General features: G+C 43.1%; 1 protein-coding gene across 1 annotated transcript in view; it reads left to right on the top strand.

Annotated features, from left to right (window-relative positions):
* The window catches only part of LOC103107726 (BOS complex subunit NOMO1), a 64,072-nt gene that overhangs the window by 17,402 nt on the left and 21,794 nt on the right, over positions 1-24,876 (top strand). Inside the window, exons 7-17 of the mRNA XM_007516536.3 lie at positions 1,309-1,461; positions 3,607-3,744; positions 4,071-4,160; positions 6,013-6,118; positions 6,305-6,455; positions 9,923-10,097; positions 12,043-12,184; positions 13,983-14,114; positions 16,249-16,385; positions 18,798-18,885; positions 21,717-21,780. Coding sequence (XP_007516598.1) covers positions 1,309-1,461; positions 3,607-3,744; positions 4,071-4,160; positions 6,013-6,118; positions 6,305-6,455; positions 9,923-10,097; positions 12,043-12,184; positions 13,983-14,114; positions 16,249-16,385; positions 18,798-18,885; positions 21,717-21,780 — 1,376 coding nt within the window. The remainder of the gene's footprint in view (positions 1-1,308; positions 1,462-3,606; positions 3,745-4,070; positions 4,161-6,012; positions 6,119-6,304; positions 6,456-9,922; positions 10,098-12,042; positions 12,185-13,982; positions 14,115-16,248; positions 16,386-18,797; positions 18,886-21,716; positions 21,781-24,876) is intronic.

The following is a 24,876-nucleotide window of genomic DNA, read 5'->3' as shown; positions in this document are numbered from 1 at the left end:
GTAAAAATCAATTAATTAATTAATTAATTAATGTTTAAAATCTAAATGCATATTCTTATATACCACTAAACTTGGGAGAAAAGTAAAGCATACTCGCTTAAGAACAAAAAGGGGGGGGCAGATATAAAAGCATATAGGAACAGAAACAAGATGAGAAACTTTTAAAGGTAGGCGTTGATAGATAGATGTAACATGTCCCCCCATAATTTGGCTATCATTGGTATCATCACATTCGTTGCTGTGTCACCCTTTCTCTTGATTTTGCATATTTTTTAAAATTTATTTTCCCTTTTGTTGCCCTTGTTTTTTATTGTAGTTATTGATGTCACTGTTGTTAGATAGGACAGAGAGAAATGGAGAGAGGAAGCGAAGACAGAGGGGAGAGAAAGATAAGACACCTACAGACCTGCTTCACAGCCTGTGAAGTGACTCCCCTGCAGGTGGGGAGCCAGGAGCTTGAACTGGGATCCTTAGACTGGTCTTTGTGCTTTGCCCCAGGTGCGCTTAACCTACTGCGCTACTGCCTGACTCCTGATTTTCTTATTTTAAAAAAAGTTATGAGACTGGAGAAATAGTTCACTGGGCTAGGGCATTTGCCTTGCCATGCATGTGGCCTGGGTTTGAGTCTGGTATCACGTGAATAATGCTGCAATGGCACTGAGCGAACTTCTGGTGCTATGTGTGATGTCTGTCTGTCTCCCTATCTCTGTCTTATCTAAATGAAAAAGGAGGCCCAGAGAGGCAAAATTGTGATGTGCAAGACCCTGGCCATACCAAGAAAAAGAGGTTGTGTTGATACTACATATGTAGTTTCCTGTGCTACTTTTCTCCCACTTAGTTTTTCTTTTTATAATAATTAATGAATTTGAAAGGGAAGGGGGAAGTAAAGGGAGACAGAGAGAGAGAGAGAGGCAGCTGGAGCACTGACTTACTGTAAGTGAAGTTTCTTATCCTGCAGCTTGGGACCTGGGATATGAACCTGAGTCCTTGTGCATGATAATATGTGCTCTGTACCTCCTTCCAGTTAGTATTTTAATTGACTGGAGCATGTCTTCATGTTAAACACTTTGCCAGTATTTCTTTCTTAATTTCAAATAGAGATGGGGGAGTTGGGAATAGAGGATAACAACAGCAGTGCTGTTCCTCTGTTCATGGAGCATGTCCTGGTGCCATTCATGGCTCTCCTGTGTGTGGTGCTTGGGGCTTAAACCTGAGTCCTATTGAATGGTAAAGTATGTGTGCTTCAGGGTAAACTTTCTTCTGGCCTTCCTCTAGTATTTAATTTTCTCACAAGTTAAAATCTTACAGGCCAGCACCACAGTGCGAGTAACCAACTCCAATGCCAACGCTGCCAGTCCCCTCATTGTGGCAGGGTACAACGTGTCTGGCTCTGTCCGAAGTGATGGTGAACCCATGAAAGGAGTGAAATTTCTTCTCTTTTCATCTTTAGTGTCCAAAGAGGTAAGCAAAGAAAAGTGAAGAACAAAAGGGCGGGGTGATTGGGGCTGCCAGATGAAGACATGCTGTTTAAAATGCAGGTCATGGTTGATTTACAGTGTTAGCATTGCAGGTCTCAGTTGGCTCCCAAGACATTCACTGGGAGGCAGTGAGGTTCAATGGAAAGGACACAGGCTCTGACTTTTTTATTTGTTTGTTTGTTTGTTTATAAAATAGAAACACTGACAAGACTATAGGATAAGAGGGGTACAGTTCTACACAATTCCCACCACCAGAACCCCATATTCCTCTTCCTTCCTCTGATAGCTTTCCTATTCTTTAACCCTCTGGGAGCATGGACCCAGGATCATTATGGAGTGCAGAAGGTGGAAGGTCTGATTTCTGTAATTGCTTCCCTTCTGAACATGGGTGTTAGCAGGTTGATCCATACTTTCAGCCTGTCTCTCTTTCCCTAGTGTGGCATGGGTCTGGGGAGGTGGGACTCTAGGACACATTGGTGGGGTCATCTGCCCAGGGAAGTCAGGTTGGCATCATGGTAGCATCTGAAACCTGGTGGCTGAAAAAGAGTTAAGATATAAAGCTAACAAATTGTTGACTAATAATGAACCTAAAGGCTGGAATATTGTGGATGAAGATTTAGGGTCTCTGTTTTGGAAAGAGCTGGTAGGTCTATTTTAGGTATATTCCAGTGGACCCATTACTCAACTAGTTTTTGCCTGTGCCTGACATCTAATATGCAGGTGATCTAAGGTATTGTCTGAGGGGATGGTGTCATAGTTGGAAAAAGGACTAGAAAGCTGGATCAGGGAAGAGAGTAGCTCCCAAATACGGGAAAAGTATATAAATATTGTTAACTGTAAACCCCATTAATTTGATCTGGGGCCCATAGTCAGCACAACAGGCTCTGACTTTAAGCAGACACAGAATGAGATAAATCCCAGCTCTTCCAGTTACTATCTGTGTGGACTTGGGCCACTTACTTGCCTTCCTGAGCAGGGCTTTTTTTTTTTTTTTTGCCTTTAGCATTATCTTTGGGGCTTGATGACTACCAATCCACTGTTCCTGGTGGCCTTCCCTTCCCCCCCTCCCATTTTACTGGATAGGACAGAGAGTGGAGGGGAGATAAAAATGGAGATACCTAGTTCACCACTTGTCAAGCTTCCCTGCTGCAAGTTGAAACGGGGATTTGAACTGGAACCTTGCACATAGTACTATGTATGCTCAGGTGTGTCTCTGCCCAGCCACCCTGAGCAGGATTTTCTTCTTCTTCTTCTTTTATATATCAGTGTGGTGTGAACCTACTACTGAGTATGTCCTCAGACCTATGTTTGTGTTACTCATTTTTTTTCCCCCATAGCGAGGGCCTTACATGTTCACTTTCACTGCTTCACTGCTTCTGCATCGGCTTTTTTTTTTTTTTTTCTCAGAGACACTGTAGCACTGGATCTTCTTTAGGTGCCACAGTATCATCCCAGATAGTGCTGGGGTTTGACCCTAGGCCATGTGGCTGGAAAGGCACACCCCCTAACTTGTGAGATATTTCTCCTGAATTCAATTTTTTTTTTTTTGAGACAGTACAGGAGGGATTCCATAGCACTTCTCTATCATCCACATCGCCCATAGAGTTTTCCCTGCTGCTGTTCACAGTGAATTTTTCTCCATGCAGCATTTTCTTTTTTCTTTTTTTTTTTTTTTTTTTTTTTTTTTAATTTTTTAATTATCTTTATGGGATAGAGACAGTCAGAAATCAAGAGGGTAGGGGTGATAGAGAGGGAGAGAGAAAGAGAGACACCTACAGTCCTGCTTCACCACTTGCAAAGCTTTCCTACTCAGGTGGGGACCAGGGGCTCAAACCCGGGTCCTTGTGCACTGTAACATGTGTGCTTACCCAGGTGTACCACCACCCGGTCCCAGCGTTTTTTTGTATACATATCAGTGACCTCATTGTAGGGAAGGACAGTTGTGTTTTTTCTCAGAGGACTGTGCCCCCTTTTAACTTGAATGTGAGGATATTTTTTTTTCTTCTTTCATGTCTGGTAATATATATTATGACATAAAACTTACGGAAGTTTTCATAGAGTGTGACTGTGGTAATCATAGCATGTAAGTGAAGGAAGTTCTTGTCTTTGTTTTTCTTGTTTGGTATAGGATGTGCTGGGCTGCAACATTTCCCCAGTGCCTGGTTTCCAACCCCAAGATGAGAGTCTGGTATATCTGTGCCACGTCGTCTCCAAGGAAGATGGCTCCTTCTCTTTCTATTCCTTGTCAAGTGGAGACTACACAGTGGTGAGTGAAGGAGACCTCCTTTCTGTTTATGCCTGGGACTGCTCAGACCCAATAAGTGCAGGTGTCAATCGGGTATTACAGAAATAAGTTGTAGGCTTGCAGTCTTTTGAGCGTTTTCTCTAGTAGTCACTTAAGATGAGATTTTGGCCTTTCGAGGAGCTGGAAAAAGTGCAGGCCTTCCTCTTTTCAAATTGGTATCGGTTATGATTGATAGTCTCTCTGTTGCCTTGAGCCCCTTGTCATTTGTGGGCAGCTGGATCAATCATTAGTATTGATGACTGACTCATGTTATTGGTTCTCGGTAATTAACAGTTTCTTCTTTCTAGATTCCCTTCTATAGAGGGGAGAGGATCACCTTTGATGTTGCTCCTTCCAGACTTGATTTTACAGTGGAACATGACAGCCTGAAAATTGAGGTAAGACCTACTTGTCCTCTGGAGAGACAGGTGTTCTAGTTCACATCTCTGGCCACAGGTGCTGCACACATTAAAAATCAATAACTTATCTCAATGGGAAAAACAAAACCCTAAACCCTTTTCCAGTTACCAAGGGATTCACTCAATTTCTTTCTTTCTTAAAGCCCTGATTTAAAAAATTGTTATTTATTTTTTAACTAGCATACAGTCAGTTTTGGCATAGCTTGTCCTGGGGTTTAAACCTTGGACCTAGAGTCTCAGGCATGGAATCTTTTTATTTTTAGATGTTTTATTCACTATTTTAATGAGAGAGAGAGAGATAGAGAGAGTAAGATATAGGAAGGGAGAGGCACCAGAGCACTGCTCAGCTCTGTCTTATGGTGGTGCTGGGAATTAACCTTAGGACCTCAGAGCCTCAGGCATGAAAATCTTTCGCAGAACCATTATGCTGTCTTCCCAGCCAATAAAATACTTTATTTTACAATATATTTATTATGAGGGAGGTGGGTTGAGAGAGGATAAAAAGATAGAGACTAGAGCACTGTTCAGCTCTGGTATAACGCAGTGCTGAGGACTGAATCTGTGACCTGAGGTTATAGGCATGCAAGTTTGAGCTATCTCATGGTGATAGCCTACACATTTTCTTTCTTTCTTTCTTTCTCTCTTTCTTTCTTTCTTTCTCTCTCTCCTTCCTTCCTTCCTTCCTTCCTTCCCCTTTTTTTTTTATTTCCCTGTAGAGCTTTGTGCCTGCATGATAGACCACTCCAAGTGTACTGTTTTGTTTGTTTTTTAAAATACTTATTTGTGTATTTATTCTCTTTTGCTGTTCTTGTTGTTTTATTGTTGTAGCTATTACTGTTGTTATTGTCGTTGTTGGATAGGACAGAGAGAAATGGAGAGTGAAGGGGAAGACGGGGGAGAGAAAGATAGACACCTGCAGATCTGCTTCACCACCTGTGAAGTGACTCCCCTGCAGGTGGGGAGCCGGATGCTGGTCCTTGGCTTCGTACCATGTGCGCTTAACCCGCTGCGCTACCGCTCAACCCCCCTGTTTTTGTTTTTTAACTAAAGATAGAGATAGATAAAGAGAAAAGAGAGACTCCACAGCACCTGTTGTGGATGGTGTTCCCATATAGTGTTGGGAGTTCGAACCAGGTAAAATATATGTTCTTTCTCCTAGCCCTCTCCCTCCCATGTAATTTCTCTAATCTAGAGAATTAGAACCTAGTTATAGCTACTCCATTTAGTGAACACACAGTAACAATAGTAACAATTCCTGTTCTGAAAACCCTTTTTCAGGTTTGGTTATGTGATCTTTTTTTAAATTTATTTAATTTATTTATTTTCCCTTTTTTGCCCTTGTCTTTTTGTTGTTGTAGTTATTATTATTGTTATTGATGTCGTCGTTGTTGGATAGGACAGAGAGAAGTGGAAAGAGGAGGGGAAGACAGAGCGGGAGAGAGAAAGATAGACACCTGCAGACCTGCTTCACCACCTGTGAAGTGACGCCCCCGCAGGTGGGGAGCTGGTGGCTCAAACTGGGATCCTTATGCCGGTCCTTGCGCTTCGCACCACTTGTGCTTAACCCGCTGCGCTACCACCCAACTCCCTGGTTGGCTGATCTTTAACTTGGGAAGTATGTCAATAGATATTCCCCTTTCAGTTTTGACAAACATTAGTGTGTTGGGGATACAAGAAAGAAAATAGACATGGGGAAATTCTGTGGGTGGTGTTGCCTGGCTGATATGGGACTGGAAGAAGTCAACTGTGCTGAGTGATGATGAAGGTGGCATAAAGGGGTCTCAGGGACTCAGGCACAGGAGAACATTCTTCTTGTTCTTTCTTCCTTTAGCCCGTGTTTCATGTCATGGGATTCTCAGTCACCGGGAGGGTCTTGAATGGACCTGAAGGAGAAGGTGTTCCAGAAGCAGTGGTCACTCTGAATAACCAGATCAAAGGTGGGCAGAAGATGTCTGGGACTGGGAGTATTTGGCAGGGGTGTTTTTGATCACAGAGAGAAATGGCTAGAAAACAAAATCTTAGTGAATCCAAGAAAATATGCCAGCTCTTTGTATCCAGTATTCTTATGTATGTCTGGAGGGAAAAGACAGTTGCTTGAGCTCATCTTTTTGTTTGCATTGTAGTCAAGACAAAAGCGGATGGCTCCTTCCGTCTGGAGAACATCACTACAGGGACGTACACCATCCATGCTCAGAAAGAGCACCTGTACTTTGACGTGGTCACAATCAAAATTGCTCCCAACACTCCTCAGCTGGCTGACATCATTGCGACAGGGTAAGAGGCTTGGGTGTGGAAGAGCCGATGCTCCCATGACCACCAGCAGAGAATAGACCCCCCCCTCCCATCTGTGATCATGCCAAGGATCCTCTCTCAGACTCTTATCAGATGAGTGCTTACAAACAAAAGGTTCACATACGTGTTGGGTACTTAAAGCGATCTTGCTTCAAAGTCAGATCATGTTTGTTAATGTGGAAAAGATCTCCCAGGTCTGACATCACGTCATTGGGATGTGAGGTTCCTTGGCTTCATTCTCAACGACATCAGAAGTTGGCATCATCACACATCTGTCTTTTGTTGTCATAGTTTCTTCTGCTTTATTGTACTTACTGTGCATATATGAGGTGACCTCTTGGGGGTGAACAAGTGGTTTTGTGAAATCTCAATGGGATGTAGTTCAAAGAGCCACCCCAGGATGCACATCTCAGAACTTCCTGTCACCTGAAAGCCATTCTGTGCATGGTGCTGCCTCTGTCCCTGGCACAGTGGTAGATGCTCACTGGACAGTCACTTATGGAGTAGATGAGCCTACTTGGAGAGTGGCTCAGTAAGCAAAAACTCGATAGCCCCAGCAGTGTGGTGTTGACAGGAGAGGAGAGCTTGGTTTTGCTGGAGCATTGAGGTATTGGGCAGTGGGTGCCAGGCACACAGGCCTCACCACCCATGGGGAGATGGGATTTTTCTCCTCTGGGGTCAAGACCAGTGACAGACTGTGAGCATGGTACTCCCATGGTGAAATCTAATTTTTTTTTTGTATTTATTTATTCCCTTTTGTTGCCCTTGTTTTATTGTTGTAGTTATTATTGCTGTGGTTATTGATGTTATCATTGTTGGATAAGACAGAAATGGAGAAAGGAGGGGAAGACTGAGGGGGAGAGAAAGATAGACACTTGTAGACCTGCTTCACCGCCTGTGAAGCGACTCCCTTGCAGGTGGGGAGCCGGGGACTCGAACCAGGATTCCTGCTCTGGTCCTTGCGCTACATGCCATGTGCACTTAACCCACTGTGCTACCGCCCGACCCCCTTTCTATTTTATTTTATTTTATTTTATTTTATTTTATTTTATTTTAAGGCACTCTGATGGCATCCTGAATTGTGGCTTTGAAGGAGACAAGAGAAGAGTTAAGCCTGAGGGCAGAGTTTTTGAGGGCTTCCTTAATAAGGGAGCCAAGGACATATAAGGAAAATGTTTACCCCATTTGAAAGGAGGATGGGTGTGGGAGAGGAGGCTGGTAGAAACCTAAGGTACATTTTAGTGTTAAAGGCCTATGAGGCCACTAGATGGAGCTCTCCTCCAGCTGCTTGGCTAGAACATAAATCCTAGAGACTGAGCTGCAGGTTGCAGTCAACACCTTAAAGGTAGAATGGCAAGGATAGCAAACTCAAAATGGAGTGCTGGTGTTTAGGGGTAGTGCCAGGAAAGCCTGGGTTGGTGAATTTTAGTTGTGAGGTGTAGTGTCTGACACCAGTGGGGCTCAGAGAACTGAACTTTGACTTGGTCACTGAGGAGACCCTGGCAAGCATTTTCTTTTGTAGACAGGTGGGGGTCAAGTTCAAGAGTTAGTAGTGAATGGGAAACACATCACTCATGAAGCCTGGGGCCATGCCTCCGTTTTGATGAAGCTCAGGATGTAATTCTGGGATTTAAGCCCTCCTTGCTTTCAGAAACACTTTCAGACAGCAGTTGCTTCATAGGCAGTGAAGCAGGTCTGCAGGTGTCTCTCTTTCCCCCTCTCTGTCTTCCCCATCTCTCTCCATTTCTCTCTGTCCTATCCAACAACGACAGTAATAACTACAATAATAATAAAATAACAAAGGCAACAAAAGGGAATAAATAAATAGAAAATACAAGTGAGAAAGCCATTCTCAGCTCATAGTCCATATATCGTCACATAAGTGGCTTGACTCTTGAGACTGTAGAGTCTTACATGCATCCTGAGTTCACATGGCCAGGCAAGTCCTCTCACTATAACCATGCTTTTCACTTTTCCTAGAACCCTTACTGAAGGTATTTTGCCTCTTTGTTTCACCTTCTGCTGTTTATTTGCAGTAGAGCATGTGTTCGAACATTTGGAGCACCACATGACTAGCCAGTATCAGATCTAACATTTCTCGTTATCTTTCTGTCAGAGGTAACCCAGGATTTTTATCTGAAATGATCCTTGAAATTCAGAAAAAACAACCACTAGCCAGTCCAGAAACAAAGTGTGTCCTTCATCCTTGGTCCATGATTGCTCTTGAATATATCACCTGACCAGAAAGGAAGCCTGTTGCCAAGTGGACCTCCTTTTCCTGTGCATCTTGGGGTGAAGCCCAGCACTTTCCACTAAGTTCCCTGAGAAGCTTCAGTCAGAGTCATTACCATAATTGAGCCTTTCTATTATAAGTTGCTTTGTGGCTCCTAGCTCCAAAGGAGTTCAGTTTTAGTGTTGTAATTTTTTAAAACTTAATTACCCTTTCTGTCTCAAGTCTTGTGCTTGCTTTTATCCATGCATTAGCTATAATCACAGGTGAGGAAGGTGTCTTCGGCAGCCCTGTCTTGTTTTATAGTCTGTGTACTCCCAGTTTGTTCTGCAGCTTTCAGCCTTGATTTTAAGGACGCATCCACATCTGCAATCTGAGGCTGCTCCAACCATCAATGATCCAATTACTTGAAACATTATTTATTTTTAATTTTTTTTATATTATTTTCCCTTTTGTTGCTCTTGTTGTAGTTATTATTGTTATTGATGTCGTTGTTGGATAGGGCAGAGAGAAATGGATAGAGGAGGGGAAGACAGAGAGGGGGAAAGAAAGATAGACACCTGTAGACCTGCTTCACTGGCTGTGAAGCTTCTCCCCTGCAGGTGGGGAGCCGGAGGCTCGAACTGGGATCCTTATGCCGTCCTTGTGCTTTGCCCACTGCGCTACTGCCTGACTCCCGAAACATTTTTTATTATTGACAGATTTCTCTTGAGAATTGCTTCCCCAATGGGTTTGCCAGATGTCAGCCAGAACATATAAACAGCCCTGCCTTGGGCTCCTCTCTGCCATTGCCCTCCTGTAGAAAGAGACCCAGTCTTCCTTCCCAAGGCTGCTTTTAAAACTGGAATTACAGTGGGGGGTGTGGGGGGTTGCTGGTGCACTTGGTTGAGCGCACATTTTACCTTACGCATGGACTGAATTCAAACCCATAGTTTTCACCTGCAGTGAGGAAGCTTCATGAGCAATGAAGCAGGTCTGCAGGTAGCTATCTTTCTCTATTGACCCTTCCCCTCTCAGTTTCTCTCTGTTGTGTCATATAAAACAGAAGGAAAGAAAAAATAGTAATGAAAACTGGAGTCATTTGGGCTGCATTCCTGTCTCTTCATTAAGATTAATTCAGTCTCTAGGGAGAGGCATAGAAGAGGGAATTTGGGTTGATAAGCTCCTTTCTTGTTATAATTGAGTTATCATGCTGGAATGAATGGCCCTCTCTTTGCAGGTTCAGCGTTTGCGGCCAGATATCAATCACTCGCTTCCCTGACACTGCAAAGCAGATGAGTAAATACAGAGTTGTCCTGTCGTCACAAGACAAGGACAGGTCTTTGGTCACTGTGGAGACAGATGCCCAGGGAGCATTTTGTTTTAAAGCAAAACCAGGCACCTACAAAGTTCAGGTAGGATGTAGTTTTGGGGAAAGACCATGATGTTAAAGTGGGTTATTAGTGAAACCGCTCTTTTTGTCTTGTGATTTTTTTTTTTTTTAAATATTATTTCCTTTTGTTACCCTTGTTGTTTTTTTATTGTAGTTATTATTCTTGTTGTTCTTGTTGTCATCGTTGTTCGATAGGACGGAGAGAAATGGAGAGAGGAGAGGAAGATGTAGAGGAGAAGAGAAAGATAAACACCTGCAGTCCTGCTTCACCACTTGTGAAGTGATCCCCCTGCAGGTGGGGAGCCAGGGGCTTGAACGGGAATCCTTACACCGGTCCTTGTGCTTTGCACCATGTGTTTAACCTGCTGCGCTATGGTTCGACTCCTGTGATTTTTTTAAAAGAATATTTTATTTATTTATAGGATAGAGACAGAGATTGAGAAGGAGGGGGAAGGGAGACATACACTTGTAGCACTGTTTCACCATTTGCAAAGCTTTCCCTCTATAGGTGGGGACTGGGCTTGAACCTGGGTCTTTGCAGATGGTGTCCACATGCCATGGCTTCTGGTACCAGAGGTCAAAATGGACCTTTTCATTTCCCCCTCATTGAAGACTGGTGAGCAGGCAGGCACTTCCTGGTTTTTCTGAGTTGGCACAGAAGCAGGGGTGACCCCAGCCCATGGTCTCAGCACCAGGTTGAAGGCCTGTGTGCAGGTAGGCAAGAGAGCCAGAGGCTAGTCATGTGCAGAGGTCAGCTCTTGTTCTCTGCCACTCTTCCTCCTGCCTGAGGAAGAGCAGTCAGGAGAGGAGCTCTGCTGGGACACATGGGGTCCCTCCAGTGAGTGCTGGGCTGGGAGAAATTTGTCTCCCTGCTGTCACCAAGTAGTGTCATATGTGGATTGCCACATGCCTTACCAGACAGCTAGCTTCTTGAAAAGTTAACCAGGTTAACAAGCCTTTGGACACCCTTTTGAAACCATGATAAGCCTCCTTTCCAATAAAGAATAGTTCTATAATGGTTTTTTTTTTTTTTTAATGAGGCCCCAGGAAATGAAAACTGGACCCTCATGCATGTGCAATATTGCTGAAGGTCTTCTTGGTCCAGTTTTCCTTTTTTATTTCTTCCCCTTCTTCTCCTTGGTTCTCCTTTGCCTTGTTTTATTATTTTAATGAGAGGGATATATACACAAAAGAGAAATCAGTTCTGGTTTATGGTGGTGCTAGATTTGAACCTGGGATCTCAGAGGCTCAAGAGGAAATTATTTTGTATAATCATTATACTATCTCCCTGGCCCAATTTTCTGTTCTTTATTTTTAAGAGAGGGAGAGAAGCAGACCACCGTTGTCCATAATGCTTCCATGTATTGCTGGGACTCTACTCTAGGCCTCATACATATAAGAAGGCATATGTGACAACAATAACAATAACTACAATAAAACAACAATGGCAACAGAAGGGAATAAAGAAATAAATATTAAAAAAATTAAAAAACAAAAAGGCATATGTGGTAGCTCATAACCTGTTGTGAGTGCCCTCAAACCAGAAGAAGGCTCTGGGATTTGGTATGATGATTATGGATGATAGGTGACAACCATGTGTGATTTTGCAGAGCAAGGCCAGGTACCTTTTGTGTGTACCATGACACTGCTAAAGGCGAGTTACGTCTGATTTAAAATACTCTCATTCTCTTCCCCTACCCCCCACCATAGCACTGCTCAGCTCTGGTTTATGGTGGTGTGGGGGATTGAACCTGGGACTTTGCATAATCATTATATTTTTACCCCTGCCCCTGCTCTATACAACCTGCTTTGTGGATCTGTAGTGATAATCAGACTGGGCCTAGGAATGAACTTTTACCCTTCGAACTCTGGTTAGCCTTGGGCGCAGAAGAATGTTCTAATGCCCCAAAGACCTGGGGAGCTGTGCCCCTAATGCAGTCACTGATGTTGTCCCATGTGCCCTGCAGGTGATGGTTCCCGAGGCTGAGAGCAGAGCAGGTCTGACGTTGAAACCCAAGGCCTTTCCTCTCACCGTGACTGATAGGCCCATCATGGACGTGACCTTTGTCCAGTTTTTGGCATCTGTTTCTGGGAAAGTCTCTTGTTTGGGTAAGCTGACCCTTGAAAGCAAGAGCAGAGAGCTTCACAGCAGGTGAAGTGGAGTTTTAGTGAGCCTTTCCACATGGGATAGTCGACCAATGAAAGGGGAAACTGCTCCTGGGGACTGGTTTTGGGGACCCCTACTGGCTACAGTTTCATCAGGAAAATTACCACAGTGAGTCACCAGAGATATTTATCTTGGAGTATTTTTATTTTGATGCTCAGAAAATATATGAACTTCTTTTCCTCCTTGACGCTGAAGGGAAGATAGAATTAAGATCCTGTTTTGGAAACCTGACCTGTCACTTATCAGCTCTGAGACAATAAGCATTTGCTTGTCCAGCTTCAGTTTTTCTCTTGTAAAATGGGAATACTGCTGCGCATGTGCATACACATACGTACACACACATACGTACACACACACACGTACACACACACACACCAGCACACCACTCTGGCATATGTGATAGTAGGAATCAGACTTGGGACCTCAAACTTGAAAGTCCAACACTTTATCCACTGTGCCGTCTCCTGGGCTATGCAGTTGTTTATTTTAAAGAGGCACTGAGGAATGAATTTGGTACCTCATGCATGCATTATACTACTGCTAGGAACCCTCCATTGGCCAATTTTCATTTAGGAAGTAGGAAAGAGACAATATTCCACCATCCATGGAGCTCTTCCCCAGCGCCTGGTGATGTTCATGCTTTTCCCATGTAGAAAACAAAAACCAAGGAGGTCTGTTGGGAGTGGTGGAATCATGCAGGCTTGAAGCGCAACTGGCAAAATTTAAGAAAAAGAATAGATTCAAGAATTAGATTGCACAGGGCTGGGGAGATAGCATGACAAGGGTTATACAAAAATACTTGATGTCTTTTTTTTTTGAATATTTAATTTGGATAGAGACAGAAATTGAGAAAGAAGTGGGGGGAAACACAAAGGGAGAAAGAAAGAGACATCTATAGCACTGCTTCACTGCTCCTGAACCATTCCCCTTGCAGGTGAGGACCAGGGGCTTGAACCTGGGTCCTTGTCTACTTGGCCTTGAAAAAAGATTTTCATGCCTGAACCACCAAAGATTCCAAGTTCAATCCCTGGCACTATCATGCATGAGCTAAGCAGTGTTTAGGTAAAGACAGACACAACAAAGCAACAACAACAAAAACCTAGACTACACAGTCTTGAACCATTGCTTTGTGACCAGAGTAAGTTACTTGTTTTTCTGTGCTGTGAGTTCTCTGCTATCTGAAGATATTTATAATACCTATTTCAAAGGGTTATTTGGAGGATCAAATGAGCCAGTGAGCATGTAGCCTCAAGAAGTCCTTGGAATACTGCAAAAATCATGTAAAGCCTTGCTATTAATAACTTTATAATGAAGAACCCAATTCTGTATCTGATATACAGTGGGTATTTAATAAAATTGTAGCATCTTTTTTTTTTTTTTTTTTTTTTTTGGCTCCTGATGTTGCTCCATGAACATTATCTTATTACAGCCAATGAGGTGGGGGCTAGGTGATGGCACAGCTGGAAGATCACACACAGTGGAGTCATGCAGGCTTCCAGTGATAACCTTGGTGGGGAGAAAAAGGTGGCCTTTGGCTCAAATGGGGCCTTTGTTGTTTGATGCTTATGATTTGCACAAGGGAAAAGCATCTTCGAAGCAAGTAAACACATACTAGTTTTAAAGAGCCTTCCTGGCACTGCCTTCTAGGAACTGATGGGCAACAAGACAACACACACCTTGAGTTTTCATGCATATTCTGTGATTTCAACTAAATGAGGCCCTCCCACCTTTTCTCTGCAGACACCTGTGGTGACCTGGTAGTGACCTTGCAATCTCAGAGCCGCCAGGGTGAGAAACGCAGCCTCCAGCTCTCCGACAAGGTCAACACCATGACTTTCACCTTTGATAGTGTGCTTCCTGGAAAATACAAAAGTAAGAACCAAATGTAGGGGGGCTGGGCAGTGGCATGCCTGGTGAATGCACATGGTACCATGCACAAGGGTCCCGGTTAAAGCCCACACTCCCTACCTGTAGGGGGAAAGCTTCACAACTGGTGAAGCAGGTCTGCATGTGTCTCTTTCCCCCTTTCTGTTTCCCTTTCTCCTCTCAATTTCTATCTTGTCTAATAAAAAGGAAAAAGAACGGAAGAGAGAGAGGGGAAGAAAAAATAAAAGGAAAAGTGGGAGTAGTGGATTTGTAGGGCTGGTAGTGAGCCTCAGCAATAACCCTGTCAGCAGTTTTAAAAAAAGAAATACAGGGTTCGGGTGGTAGCGCAGCGGTTAAGCGCACATGGTGCAAAGCACAAGGACCGACAGAAGGATCCCAGTTCGAGCCCCCGGCTCCACACCTGCAGGGGGGTCGCTTCACAAGCAGTGAAGCAGGTCTGCAAGTGTCTATCTTTCTCTCCCCTTCTCTGTCTTCCCTTTCTCTCTCCGTTTCTCTCTGTCCTATCCAACAATGATGATAGCAATGACAACAATAATAACGGCAGCGATATACAACAAGGGCAACAGGGGAGAGATGGCCTCCTGGAGCAGTGGATTCGAGTGCAGGCACCCAGCCCCAGCAACAACCCTGGATGCAAAAAAATTAATTAATTAATTAATTAAAAAGTATCTCATTGTGCACTTCCTGTTGTCCTAAACTTTCTAAAACCTGTCTCCCAAATTGTTTCCCTGCTGTATACTGGTACTTGCTTAAATCTTTGTCTTTTCTTTTTTGCCCCATGACTTTGAATGTGTATTATTTGGCTATGGGAGATAGCAGGAGTTGAGGCTCTGTGAGCTAACTGCCACTTTTATCAGGACAACTCACATGCTCCTCCTATAGGAGGTATCTTCATTTGTGCCCTTTTATTTTTTTTTTTAATATTTTATTTATTTTATTTAGATGCAGACAGAGACAGACACAGAGAGAAAGAAACACTAGAGCACTGCTCAGCTCTGGTTTATGGTGGTGTGGGGGATTGAACCTGGGACTTTAGAGCCTCAGGCATGAGAGTCTGTTTGCATAACCATTATGCTATCTCCCCCATGCCCTTTTATTTCTTAATGCTGGAAATGAGTGAAATAATCCACTGATGTATTTTGACCTCTGGAAACTGACTCATATTGTAGGTGACTTCTGTCCCTTAGACTCTTTCCTCATGTGAAATGAGCTTAATAGCCTTTACCCAGTTGCTTAAAATATGGGTTGGAATACCTTGCATTGATGCCAGCTAAGCAGTGAGTGCTGGCAAACATCAGTACATTTTCTACGCCCTTCTCGAGAAGTTTTCCAGTCCTTATACGCCTACTCTTTGAGTATTGAGCTTTGGACTGCTTAACAGTGAATCTCTTATAAAGAGACTTGGACCATTTTTTTTAAAAAAAATATTTTATTTATTTATTTATTAATGAAAAAGATAGGAAAGAGAAAGAACCAGATATTGCTGCCAGAGATCGAACTCAGGACCTCATGCTTGAGAGTCCAATGCTTTGTTGCACTGCACCACCTCCCAGGCCATCGAACTTGGAACTTTATGCCTGAGAATCCAACACTTTACTCACTGTGCCTCCTTCTGGGCTGCTATACTATCCTTTTATAATAAACTCCTCAATCTGCTGGGTAAAAGAGATAAAAACAAAACCAGGGCGGTAGTGCGTCAGGTTAAGTGCACGTGGCACAAAGCACAAGGACCGGTGGAAGGATCCCAGTTCGAGCCCCTGGCTCCCCACCTGCAGGGGAGTTGCTTCACAGGCAGTGAAGCAGATCTGCAGGTGTCTATCTTTCTCTCCCCATCTCTGGCTTCCCCATCTCTCTCAATTTCTCTGTCTATCCAACAGCAATGACAATGATAATAGTAACAACACCACCGATAAACAGTAAGGACAACAAAGGGGAAAAATGGCTTTCAGGAGCAGTGGATTCTTAGTGCAGGCACCAAGCCCCAGCAATAACCTTGGAGGCAAACAAACAAACAAACAAACCCCCAAAAAGCTAAATAGTGATAATGCTTCCCTAGTTGTGTGTGTGTTAGAGTGTTGGTATGCTCTGTTCCCATGTGTTTTTGTGTTTGCTTTCCCAGTAAGCATCATTCATGAGGATTGGTGTTGGAAGAACAAGAGTTTGGAGGTGGAAGTTCTAGAAGAGGATGTGTCAGCAATTGAGTTCCGGCAGACAGGATATATGCTGAGATGTTCCCTTTCTCATGCGATCACATTGGTATGCTTGACTAGTGAAGATTTTCTTAATTGGAGGAATATTTGTCCTCTGGAAAGAGAGTAGGACTAGCATATTAAGAGTATTAGAACCATAGTCACCCAGATTTCCTTTTCTGCTTCTCATTGTCCCTACTGATGATGGAAGGCTGCGTTAGAAACCATTTAAACCCCGTTTGTGAAGAGACATGATTATTTGGGAAACTATTTGAGAGCTTTCCTTTCCTACCCCTCCCCCCATACACACACATCAAATTTTACTTTTGGTGATTTGGGGAAGGTTGATAAGGAGCTTGAGCAAGTTCATCTACTGTTTCTGAACCTCAGTTTTCTCCTTTAAAACTGGAGTCATAATGCTCATCTTTCAGGTTTAGAGTGAGCTTTCAGTAAAGCCATTAACATATTTAAAGTGTTCTTGGAGTAGACTGCTACTATTTACCAACAGGTAGGAGGCCACGGCTTCCACAGTGTTTATTCCAAGACTATGTACAGAACTATTAGACAGGACCATATTCTCTTTAAAAAAGAGAAGCCAGAACATTGTTCATCTCTGTAGATGGCGGTGTTGGGACTTGAACCGGAGCCTGAACCCTGAAAGCCTTGTGCTCTAGTGCAGAGCTTTCTTCCTGACCCAGATCATATTCTCTTGTTCTAGTCTCTGTGGCCTGATAGACGGTAATGATGCCAAGGAAAGGTAGCACTTGGTGGACCCATACAAATCCATTTGTGAATTGTGTATTGTTTTATACTTTTTTTTCTTTTAATCAGAGCACTGCTGCTGTCTGGCTTATGGTGGTGCAGAGGCTTGAACCAGGGACGTTGGAGCCTCAGGCATGAGAGTCTCTTTGCATAGCCATTATGCTCTCTACCTCTGCCCTCATTTTTTACTTTAGGCAGTGATAGATGCCCTTGTCCTGGCAGAGAAACAGAGGCAGGTGACAAAGTGCCTACTTCTGTCAGATATTGGAGGAATTGAAACTCATGTTTACAGTGATAGTTGGTTGCTCTAACAATTATAAATTCCCAAGAAACAGCTGTTTGCCCGGAGATAGGTTAATTCACACCTAGTTTAAGAATAAGTGGTAGACACCAATGTGTCCTGGAGCTCAGCTTCCCCAGAGACCCACCCTACTAGGGAAAGAGAGAGGCAGACTGGGAGTATGGACCGACCAGTCAACGCCCATGTTCAGCGGGGAAGCAATTACAGAAGCCAGACCTTCTACCTTCTGCAACCCTCAATGACCCAGGGTCCATGCTCCCAGAGAGATAGAGAATGGGAAAGCTATCAGGGGAGGGGGGTGGGTTATGGAGATTGGGTGGTGGGAATTGTGTGTTTTACCCCTCCTACCCTATGGTTTTGTTAATTAATCCTTTCTTAAAAAAAAAAAGAATAAGTGGTAGAGGGAGTCAGGCGGTAGTGCAGTGGGTTAAGTGCAGCTGGCGCAAAGCGCAAGGACCCGTGTAAGGATCCCGGTTCAAGCCCCTGGCTCCCCACCAGCATGGGAGTCGCTTCACAGGTGGTGAAGCACGTCTGCAGGTGTCTTGTCTTTCCCCCTCTCTATCTTCCCTTTCTCTCTCCATTTCTCTGTCCTATCCAACAACGATGACATCAGTAATAACAACAATAAAACAACAAAGGCAACCAAAGGAATAAATAAATATTAAAAAAAAAGAATAAGTGGTAGATATTTAGGAAGCCATTTCTTCCCTTAAATCTTCCTGTTCATTTCACTTAGATTAATATCTCTGTTCCTCAATGATGAGACCAGTCAGACCTTTCCTTAGTTGTTACCTTTCCAGCCACCACTCTGTCTCTCTCTGCCCAGGCATAATCCCATACTAAACTCTTTCCCTCCTCTGTGCCTTTTCACAGAGGCCCTTCCCCTACCTCAATGCTTTGCCTTCTCCAGAAATGTACAGATTTGGTTTTGGCTCAGCATTCAGACTGCAACCCTGATGCTGCCTGCTCATAAGGAGCCTTCCCTGAGGAGCCTTCCCTGAGACCCACCAGCTATAGGAGCCTCTGCGCTGGTCCTGGTTCATCCTATTTCCCTTTTGATTTTCCTCAGACTCTCATTCCTGTCTAATAGTGACTAATATCTGTGTTGACTGTATTGGCTTTCTGTCTTCCCATATTAGAGTATAAGCCTCCTGAGAACAGGAGCCTTGTCAGCTACCCAGGCCCTTGCCTGGGTCTGTCACATAGCAGGTGCTCAATAAATATTAGTTGATTGCATGAAGAAAAAGGCACATTTTTGTTGGAGGTTTTTGAAGGTTTTTAATTTTCCTGTGGCACTCAACTGCCCAAATGATTAATGAGCAAAACAGATGACTGGTTTAGAAACAGAAATATTATTAATCACTTTGGTGTCTCCATCTCCCCATGTAAGTAATTTTATTGGCTTTGGTCCCTTAGGAATTTTATCAGGATGGAAATGGACCTGAGAATGTTGGGATTTATAACCTTTCCAAAGGAGTCAACCGATTCTGCCTGTCCAAGCCTGGTGAGTCTGGGAGGATTGATGTGCTGGAGTTAGAGAGAGAGAAAGGCACCATGGATGGTTTAAAGGCATTTTTCTCTCCTCAACCTTGGATCCATTGGCATCAAACTATCAATTTCAGCTGTGGTTAGAGTGATCTCTCTTTATTAGGGAGGGAGCAGTATTTTAACCCAAAGATTTAGTACTGGAAAGTACGGCAGTCTCTTGGGTTTGAGTTAGGTAGAGACTTCTCAAACATTCCATTCTTTTTTAAAAGATTTTGTTTATTTATTCATTAGAAATGATAGGAGAGAAAAAGAACTAGACATCACTCTGGCACATGTGCTGCCAGGGATTGAACTCACAGCCTCACGCTTGAGAGTCCAAAGCCTTATCCAGTGCGCCACCTCCCAGACCACGGACATTCCATTCTTTAAAATACAGCTATAGGGTGTCGGATGGTAGCACAGTGGGTTAAGCACACATGGCGCAAAGTGCAAGGACCTGATTAAAGAACCCGGTTTGAGCCCCCAGCTCCCCACCTGCAGGGGAGTCCCTTCACAAGCGGTGCAACAGGTCTGCAGGTGTCTTTCTCTCCCCCTCTCTGTCTTCCCTCCTTTCCCAATTCTCTCTATCCTATCCAACAGCAACAACATCAGTGGCAACAATAATGACAAGGGCAACAAAATGGGAAAATATGGCCTCCAGGAGCAGTGGATTCATAGTGTAGGCACTGAGCCCCAGCAATAACCCTGGAGGGGAAAAAAAAAAACAACACTAGGGGATGTGATGGTGGCACACTTAGTTAAGTGCACATGCTACCATTCTCAAGGACCCAGGTTCAAGTTCCCCTCCCTACCTTTAGAGGGGAAGCTACATAAGCAGTGAAGCAGGTACTGCAGTTGTTTCTCTCCTTGTCTTAAATTCTCTCTGTCCTGTCAAATAACTTCAGGGAGCAATAGCTCTATTGATAACCCTGATGGCAATAAAACAAAACAAACAAAGACAACACTATTGACAACAACAACAGGGACCTCTGCTTATGAGTGATTTTTTTTTTTAACAGTATCTCTTCCAAACTATCTTAACACACAGAAGAATGAGATTCTTAGTGAACATTACCACTAAATGCATTTCTTTCTTTTCTTTTTGCCTCCAGGGTTATTGTTGGGACTCGGTGCCTGTACCATGGATCCACTGCTCCTGGAGGCCATTTTTTCCCCTTTTGTTGCCCTTGTTATTATTGTAATTATTATTGTTGTTTTTGTTGTTGTTGTTGAATAGGACAGAGAGAAATCGAGAGAGGGCGGGAAGGCAGAGAGAGGGAGAGAAAGATAGACACCTGCAGACCTGCTTCACTGCTTGTGAAGCGACCTCCCTGCAGGTGGGGAGACGGGCTTGAATCGGTAGGTATCCTTAACACCAGTCCTTGTGCTTTGCGCCATGTGCGCTTAACCCGCTGTGGTACCACCCAGCCCCCTATGAGTAATCTTTACACAATAAAAGTTAGATTCTTTCTTAACCTGTTTTTTTTTTTCAAGCCATATTTTTTAACTTGTGATTACAGGGTATAGCTTTCTACCTAGCACCCACCATGAAAATTGGTCACTTTTTTTTTTTTAAGATTTTATTTATGAGAAAGATAGGAGGAGAGAAAAATAACCAGACATTACTCTGGCACATGTGCTGCCGGGGATTGAACTTGGGACCTTATGTTTGTGAGTCCAATGCTTTATCACTGTGCCACCTCCCGGACCATAGTTGGTCACTTTTTATAAATAAAATCATACAGTACTGGTATTTTTGTCTGGTTCCTTTTGCTTATACTTTCACCAGTGTACTCTTTTTTTGTGTAGTATTTCATTACATGAAGATAGCACATTTTGTGTATACACTTACCAGTTTTGCAGATTTGAGTTACTTCCAGTTTGGAGTTATTATGAATAATGTGGCTGTGAGCATTTGTTTACACATCTTTATATGGAAATCCATTTTCATTTTTCATGGGTGCTTATGTAAAAATGGAAGTTCTTGATCATATTGCAAATTTGTACTTAATTTACATGCTCATGGCTGTCAACTGCCTCTTTCTACCTAGCTTAATTTCTGGCCTATAGTAGGTCCTGGTGCTCTATCAATGTTTATCAAATGCAAGAACAGTCCAAATGATTGGAGAACATATAATTTGTTCTAGAAGTAACCTCACTGGTGTTTACTTCATGTCTTGGGAATAGTAAGTGTGGTTTGAACTAGTTTCTGAGTTTTGTGGGAAATTTGGCTAAAATGTTGGTGATCATCTGGGAAAAGTGCATGACTTAAAAGTCTTAATTCCTTGAAATCAACTGTATTTCTCTTAAAAATCATGACACACATCCCTAGACTGAGAGTTACATGGGCTTATGTTATGAATCTTTCTGTAATTGTTCCATAATTTTTTTGGCCATCTCCCCATCCCTTTTTAGGAATGTTTTAAAGAAGGTGTTCAGGCTATAATTATTTCTTAAATCTTTACAGAGTCTGTTAAGTAGGAAAATTTTGGTCTAATGTGCAGCAAAAAAGTACTTCTTACTCCTTCTACACAATCTTTTAGCTTCATCTGTGCAGAGTAAAGTACTAAGAGCTATTAAATTATAGAAAATGGAAAACCTGAACTTGTGAGTGGGCGCTAAATGGCTTGGGTCACTGGTAAGAAGCCATCGTAGGCAGTGGGAAAGGTTTTTCTGATGCCATTATTGCATAGTTCTGATACGTGGTGAGTCTTCAGGAGAGGCATTGCCTTTATATTTCAAATGTGGGAATTGCTTAGCATAATAGATGCCCTTCTTTGAAAACTACTTTTGATTTTCTGGCTATAGGTGTATACAAGGTGACCCCTCGCTCCTGCCACCGGTTTGAGCAAGCATTCTACACCTACGACACGTAAGTTGGGTGTTCACTGCTCCCTGGGTTATGCCTCCTATGGAGGAGGCTGAGTGCACATGTCTCCTTCAGTTTCTAAGGAAAAGGACTGGAGATGGGGAGGGGGGTGAGGGGTGGAAGAGGATCTTAGAATCTAAACATTTAAAAAAATTCCCGAATAAGATTTGGTTTTTTTGGTTACCTTTTTGTTTCAAGGACATTTTAATGATTTGATAATAGTTGCTGCATCCAAAATATCAATAAAATAACCAGGTTTTAAATTTTATTTTTACTTGTTTATTTTATTTTATTTATTTACTTTTTGCCTCCAGGGTTATTGATGGGACTCAGTGCCAGCACTGTTAATCTACTGCTCTTGGGAGCCACTTTGTCCATTTTATTGGTTAGGACAGAGAGAAATTGAGAGAGGAGGGGATAGATAGAGAGGGAGTGAGCAAAATAAACACCTACAATCTTCACCACTTGTGAAGTGAACCCCCCTTCAGGTGGGGAGCCAGGGTTTCAAACCCTGATCCTTGTGCATGTCCTTGCTTCCCTACTATGTGCACTTAACCTGGTGCCTTACTGTCCAGCACCCATAACCAGGTTCCCCCCCCTTTTGTTGACCTTGGTTTTTTTATTGATGTAGTTATTGTTGTTATTGATGTCATCGTTGTTGAATAGGACAGAGAGAAATGGAGAGAGGAGGGGAAAACAGGGGGAGAGAAAGATAGACACCTGCAGACCTGCTTCACTGCCTGTGAAGTGACCAGGGCCCTGCAGGTGGGGAGCCGGGGGCTCAAACTGGGATCCTTATGCAGGTGCTTGCGCTTTGTGACACCTGCTCTTAACCCACTGTGCTACTGCCCAACTCCCAACGAGGTTTTTTTTTTTAATGATAATCATCTAGTAATACATAGTTCTCCATGGTCACATTTATCATTTCATTGAAAGAGATTCTAAGAAAATACTTTCTGTCCTTTGATTTCTCCTTTAATTTGACTACCCTTTACTTACAATAATGTACAAGAAAGTCAGTTTTCCACTTACTAGAAATAATCTGCTTATATTTATTTGAAAGTAAAAATAATATACTTATAATGGAAAATAAATGCTGCTTTTTTTCTTCTCTTTCTTTTCTTTTTTTCACTTTTAAGAATCATTTCTATAGTTCTTTACCAGGTCAGGATTTTAGGACACTTGGTTTATGGACTGAGGAGATGACATCGTGGTTTTGCAAAAAGACTTTCACTCTTGAGGCTCCAGTAAGCCAGGTCCAATGCCCAGCATCTCAGCTAGAGCTCAGCAGTACTCTGGTTGAGCTTACATGTTACCATACACAAAGATCCAAGTTAAGCCCCTGACCCCTACCTATGAGTGGGGAAGCTTCATAAATAGTGAAGCAGTGCTATAGGTATGTCTCTTTCTCTCTCTCTATTCCATTTTCTCTCTGTCCTATCAAATAAGAGAAAGGTAAACAACCAACAGAAAAGGCACTGCTTAAATTGCTAAGGAGATGGAGCTAGGGTCTTGTTCTCAAGAATTCTTTAAACCCATGTTAGAAGATTGTAGTTTTGGGAGTCGGGTGGTAGCGCAGCAGGTTAAGTGCACGAGGTGCAAAGTGTAGGGACCGGTGTAAGGATCGCGGTTCAAGCCCCCAACTCCCCACCTGCAGGGGAGTCGTTTCACAGGCGGTAAAGCAGGTCTGCAGGTGTCTATCTTTCTCTCCCCCTCTGTCTTCCCCTCCTCTCTCCATTTCTCTCTGTCCTATCCAACAACAAGGACAGCAACAACAACAATGATAGTAATAGCCACAACAATGATAAAAAAACCAAGGGCAACAAAAGGGGGAAAAAATGGCCTCCAGGAGCGGTGGATTCATGGTGCAGGCACTGAGCCCAGCAATCACCCTGGAGGGGAAAAAAAAAAAAAAGATTATAGTTTTGAAATGTCTCAAGTATCATCTTTAGTTAATTTAAACCACTTAGCCCTCACTGATAGGAATTTCTCCAGCTCAAGCCTGCCAATTTGGTATCTTTACAGATGCTTACGGCTTTCATTGGGAATTAATTGGCTGTATAAAGATTTGGAATTGGTCCTGGGTGGTGGTGCACCTGTAAGAGGACCTAGGTTCAAGCCCCTGGTCCCCATCTGCAGGAGAAAACTTCATAAGCATTAGAATAGTGCTGGAGATGTCTCTTTCACTCTCCCTCATTCTCTGTAGGGGAAGAAGGAGAGAAAGAAAGGTAAAGGGAAAAAATGGCTGCTGGGAGCAGAAGACTCCTCATATAAGCCCCAGTGATAACCCTGCAGGATTTAAAAAAAAGTTTTGTAGTGAAAAATTAGTTTATTCTTTGAAAAAACCTCTAGACGCAGGTCCTCCCTATTATCTGGAAGTCAAGAATTCCTAGGAAAACTTTATTATTATTATTATTTTTAAGCCAGTGGAGTAAAGCACAGAAACTACTCATTCACTTATATTAGAAACCTTTGGCGACCCGGGTTATACCAAGTAACAGCAAAGCTAAGCTACACATCCAGTCACAGGGGAATGCTGTGATGGACAGGCTTGGAATGTAGTCCCAGGAAGGAGTTTGTTGGAGCCTCTCTTGTTCCACTCACAATGCCTCTGTCTCTAGAATATCTGCTCCAAAACAGATACCACCTGCTATTCCTGATTGTGAGTTTTTTTGTTTGTTTTGTTTTTGTAAAAGTAAAAAACCTCATCAACTTTCTTTTGGTGAGTGGAATAGGTACTTGACCTTTGTTTGGGATTGGGGAATATAACCAGTGCCTTGCACATGCACCGTGTCACCACTCCTGGGTTGGGTTCTCACTTCAGAAAGAGAGAGAAGAGCCACTGTAGCCCCAGACCTTCTCCCTGGTGCCATGACAATCTCATTTGCCAGGGCTCAGACCTGTCCATATGTATGGTAAGGTTCACACCCTACCCAATGAGCTATCTCTCTGGCCTTCAAACTTAAGATTTTGAAAATCAAGGGATGCCCACATTTCCAAAGGGACTTTGTTTTAAATAAGAGCAATCCTGTGCAGTATATTTTGGGGTCAGGAAGGTCGCCCATAAACAGTGTTGTTTGCGATCCTTTGAGAATGACT

The sequence above is a fragment of the Erinaceus europaeus genome, chromosome 15 (genome assembly GCF_950295315.1).
Source record: "Erinaceus europaeus chromosome 15, mEriEur2.1, whole genome shotgun sequence".
NCBI classification, from domain to species: domain Eukaryota; kingdom Metazoa; phylum Chordata; class Mammalia; order Eulipotyphla; family Erinaceidae; genus Erinaceus; species Erinaceus europaeus.
Note: the sequence above shows the minus strand (reverse complement) of the source record. Positions and strands in the feature narration are given on the sequence as shown.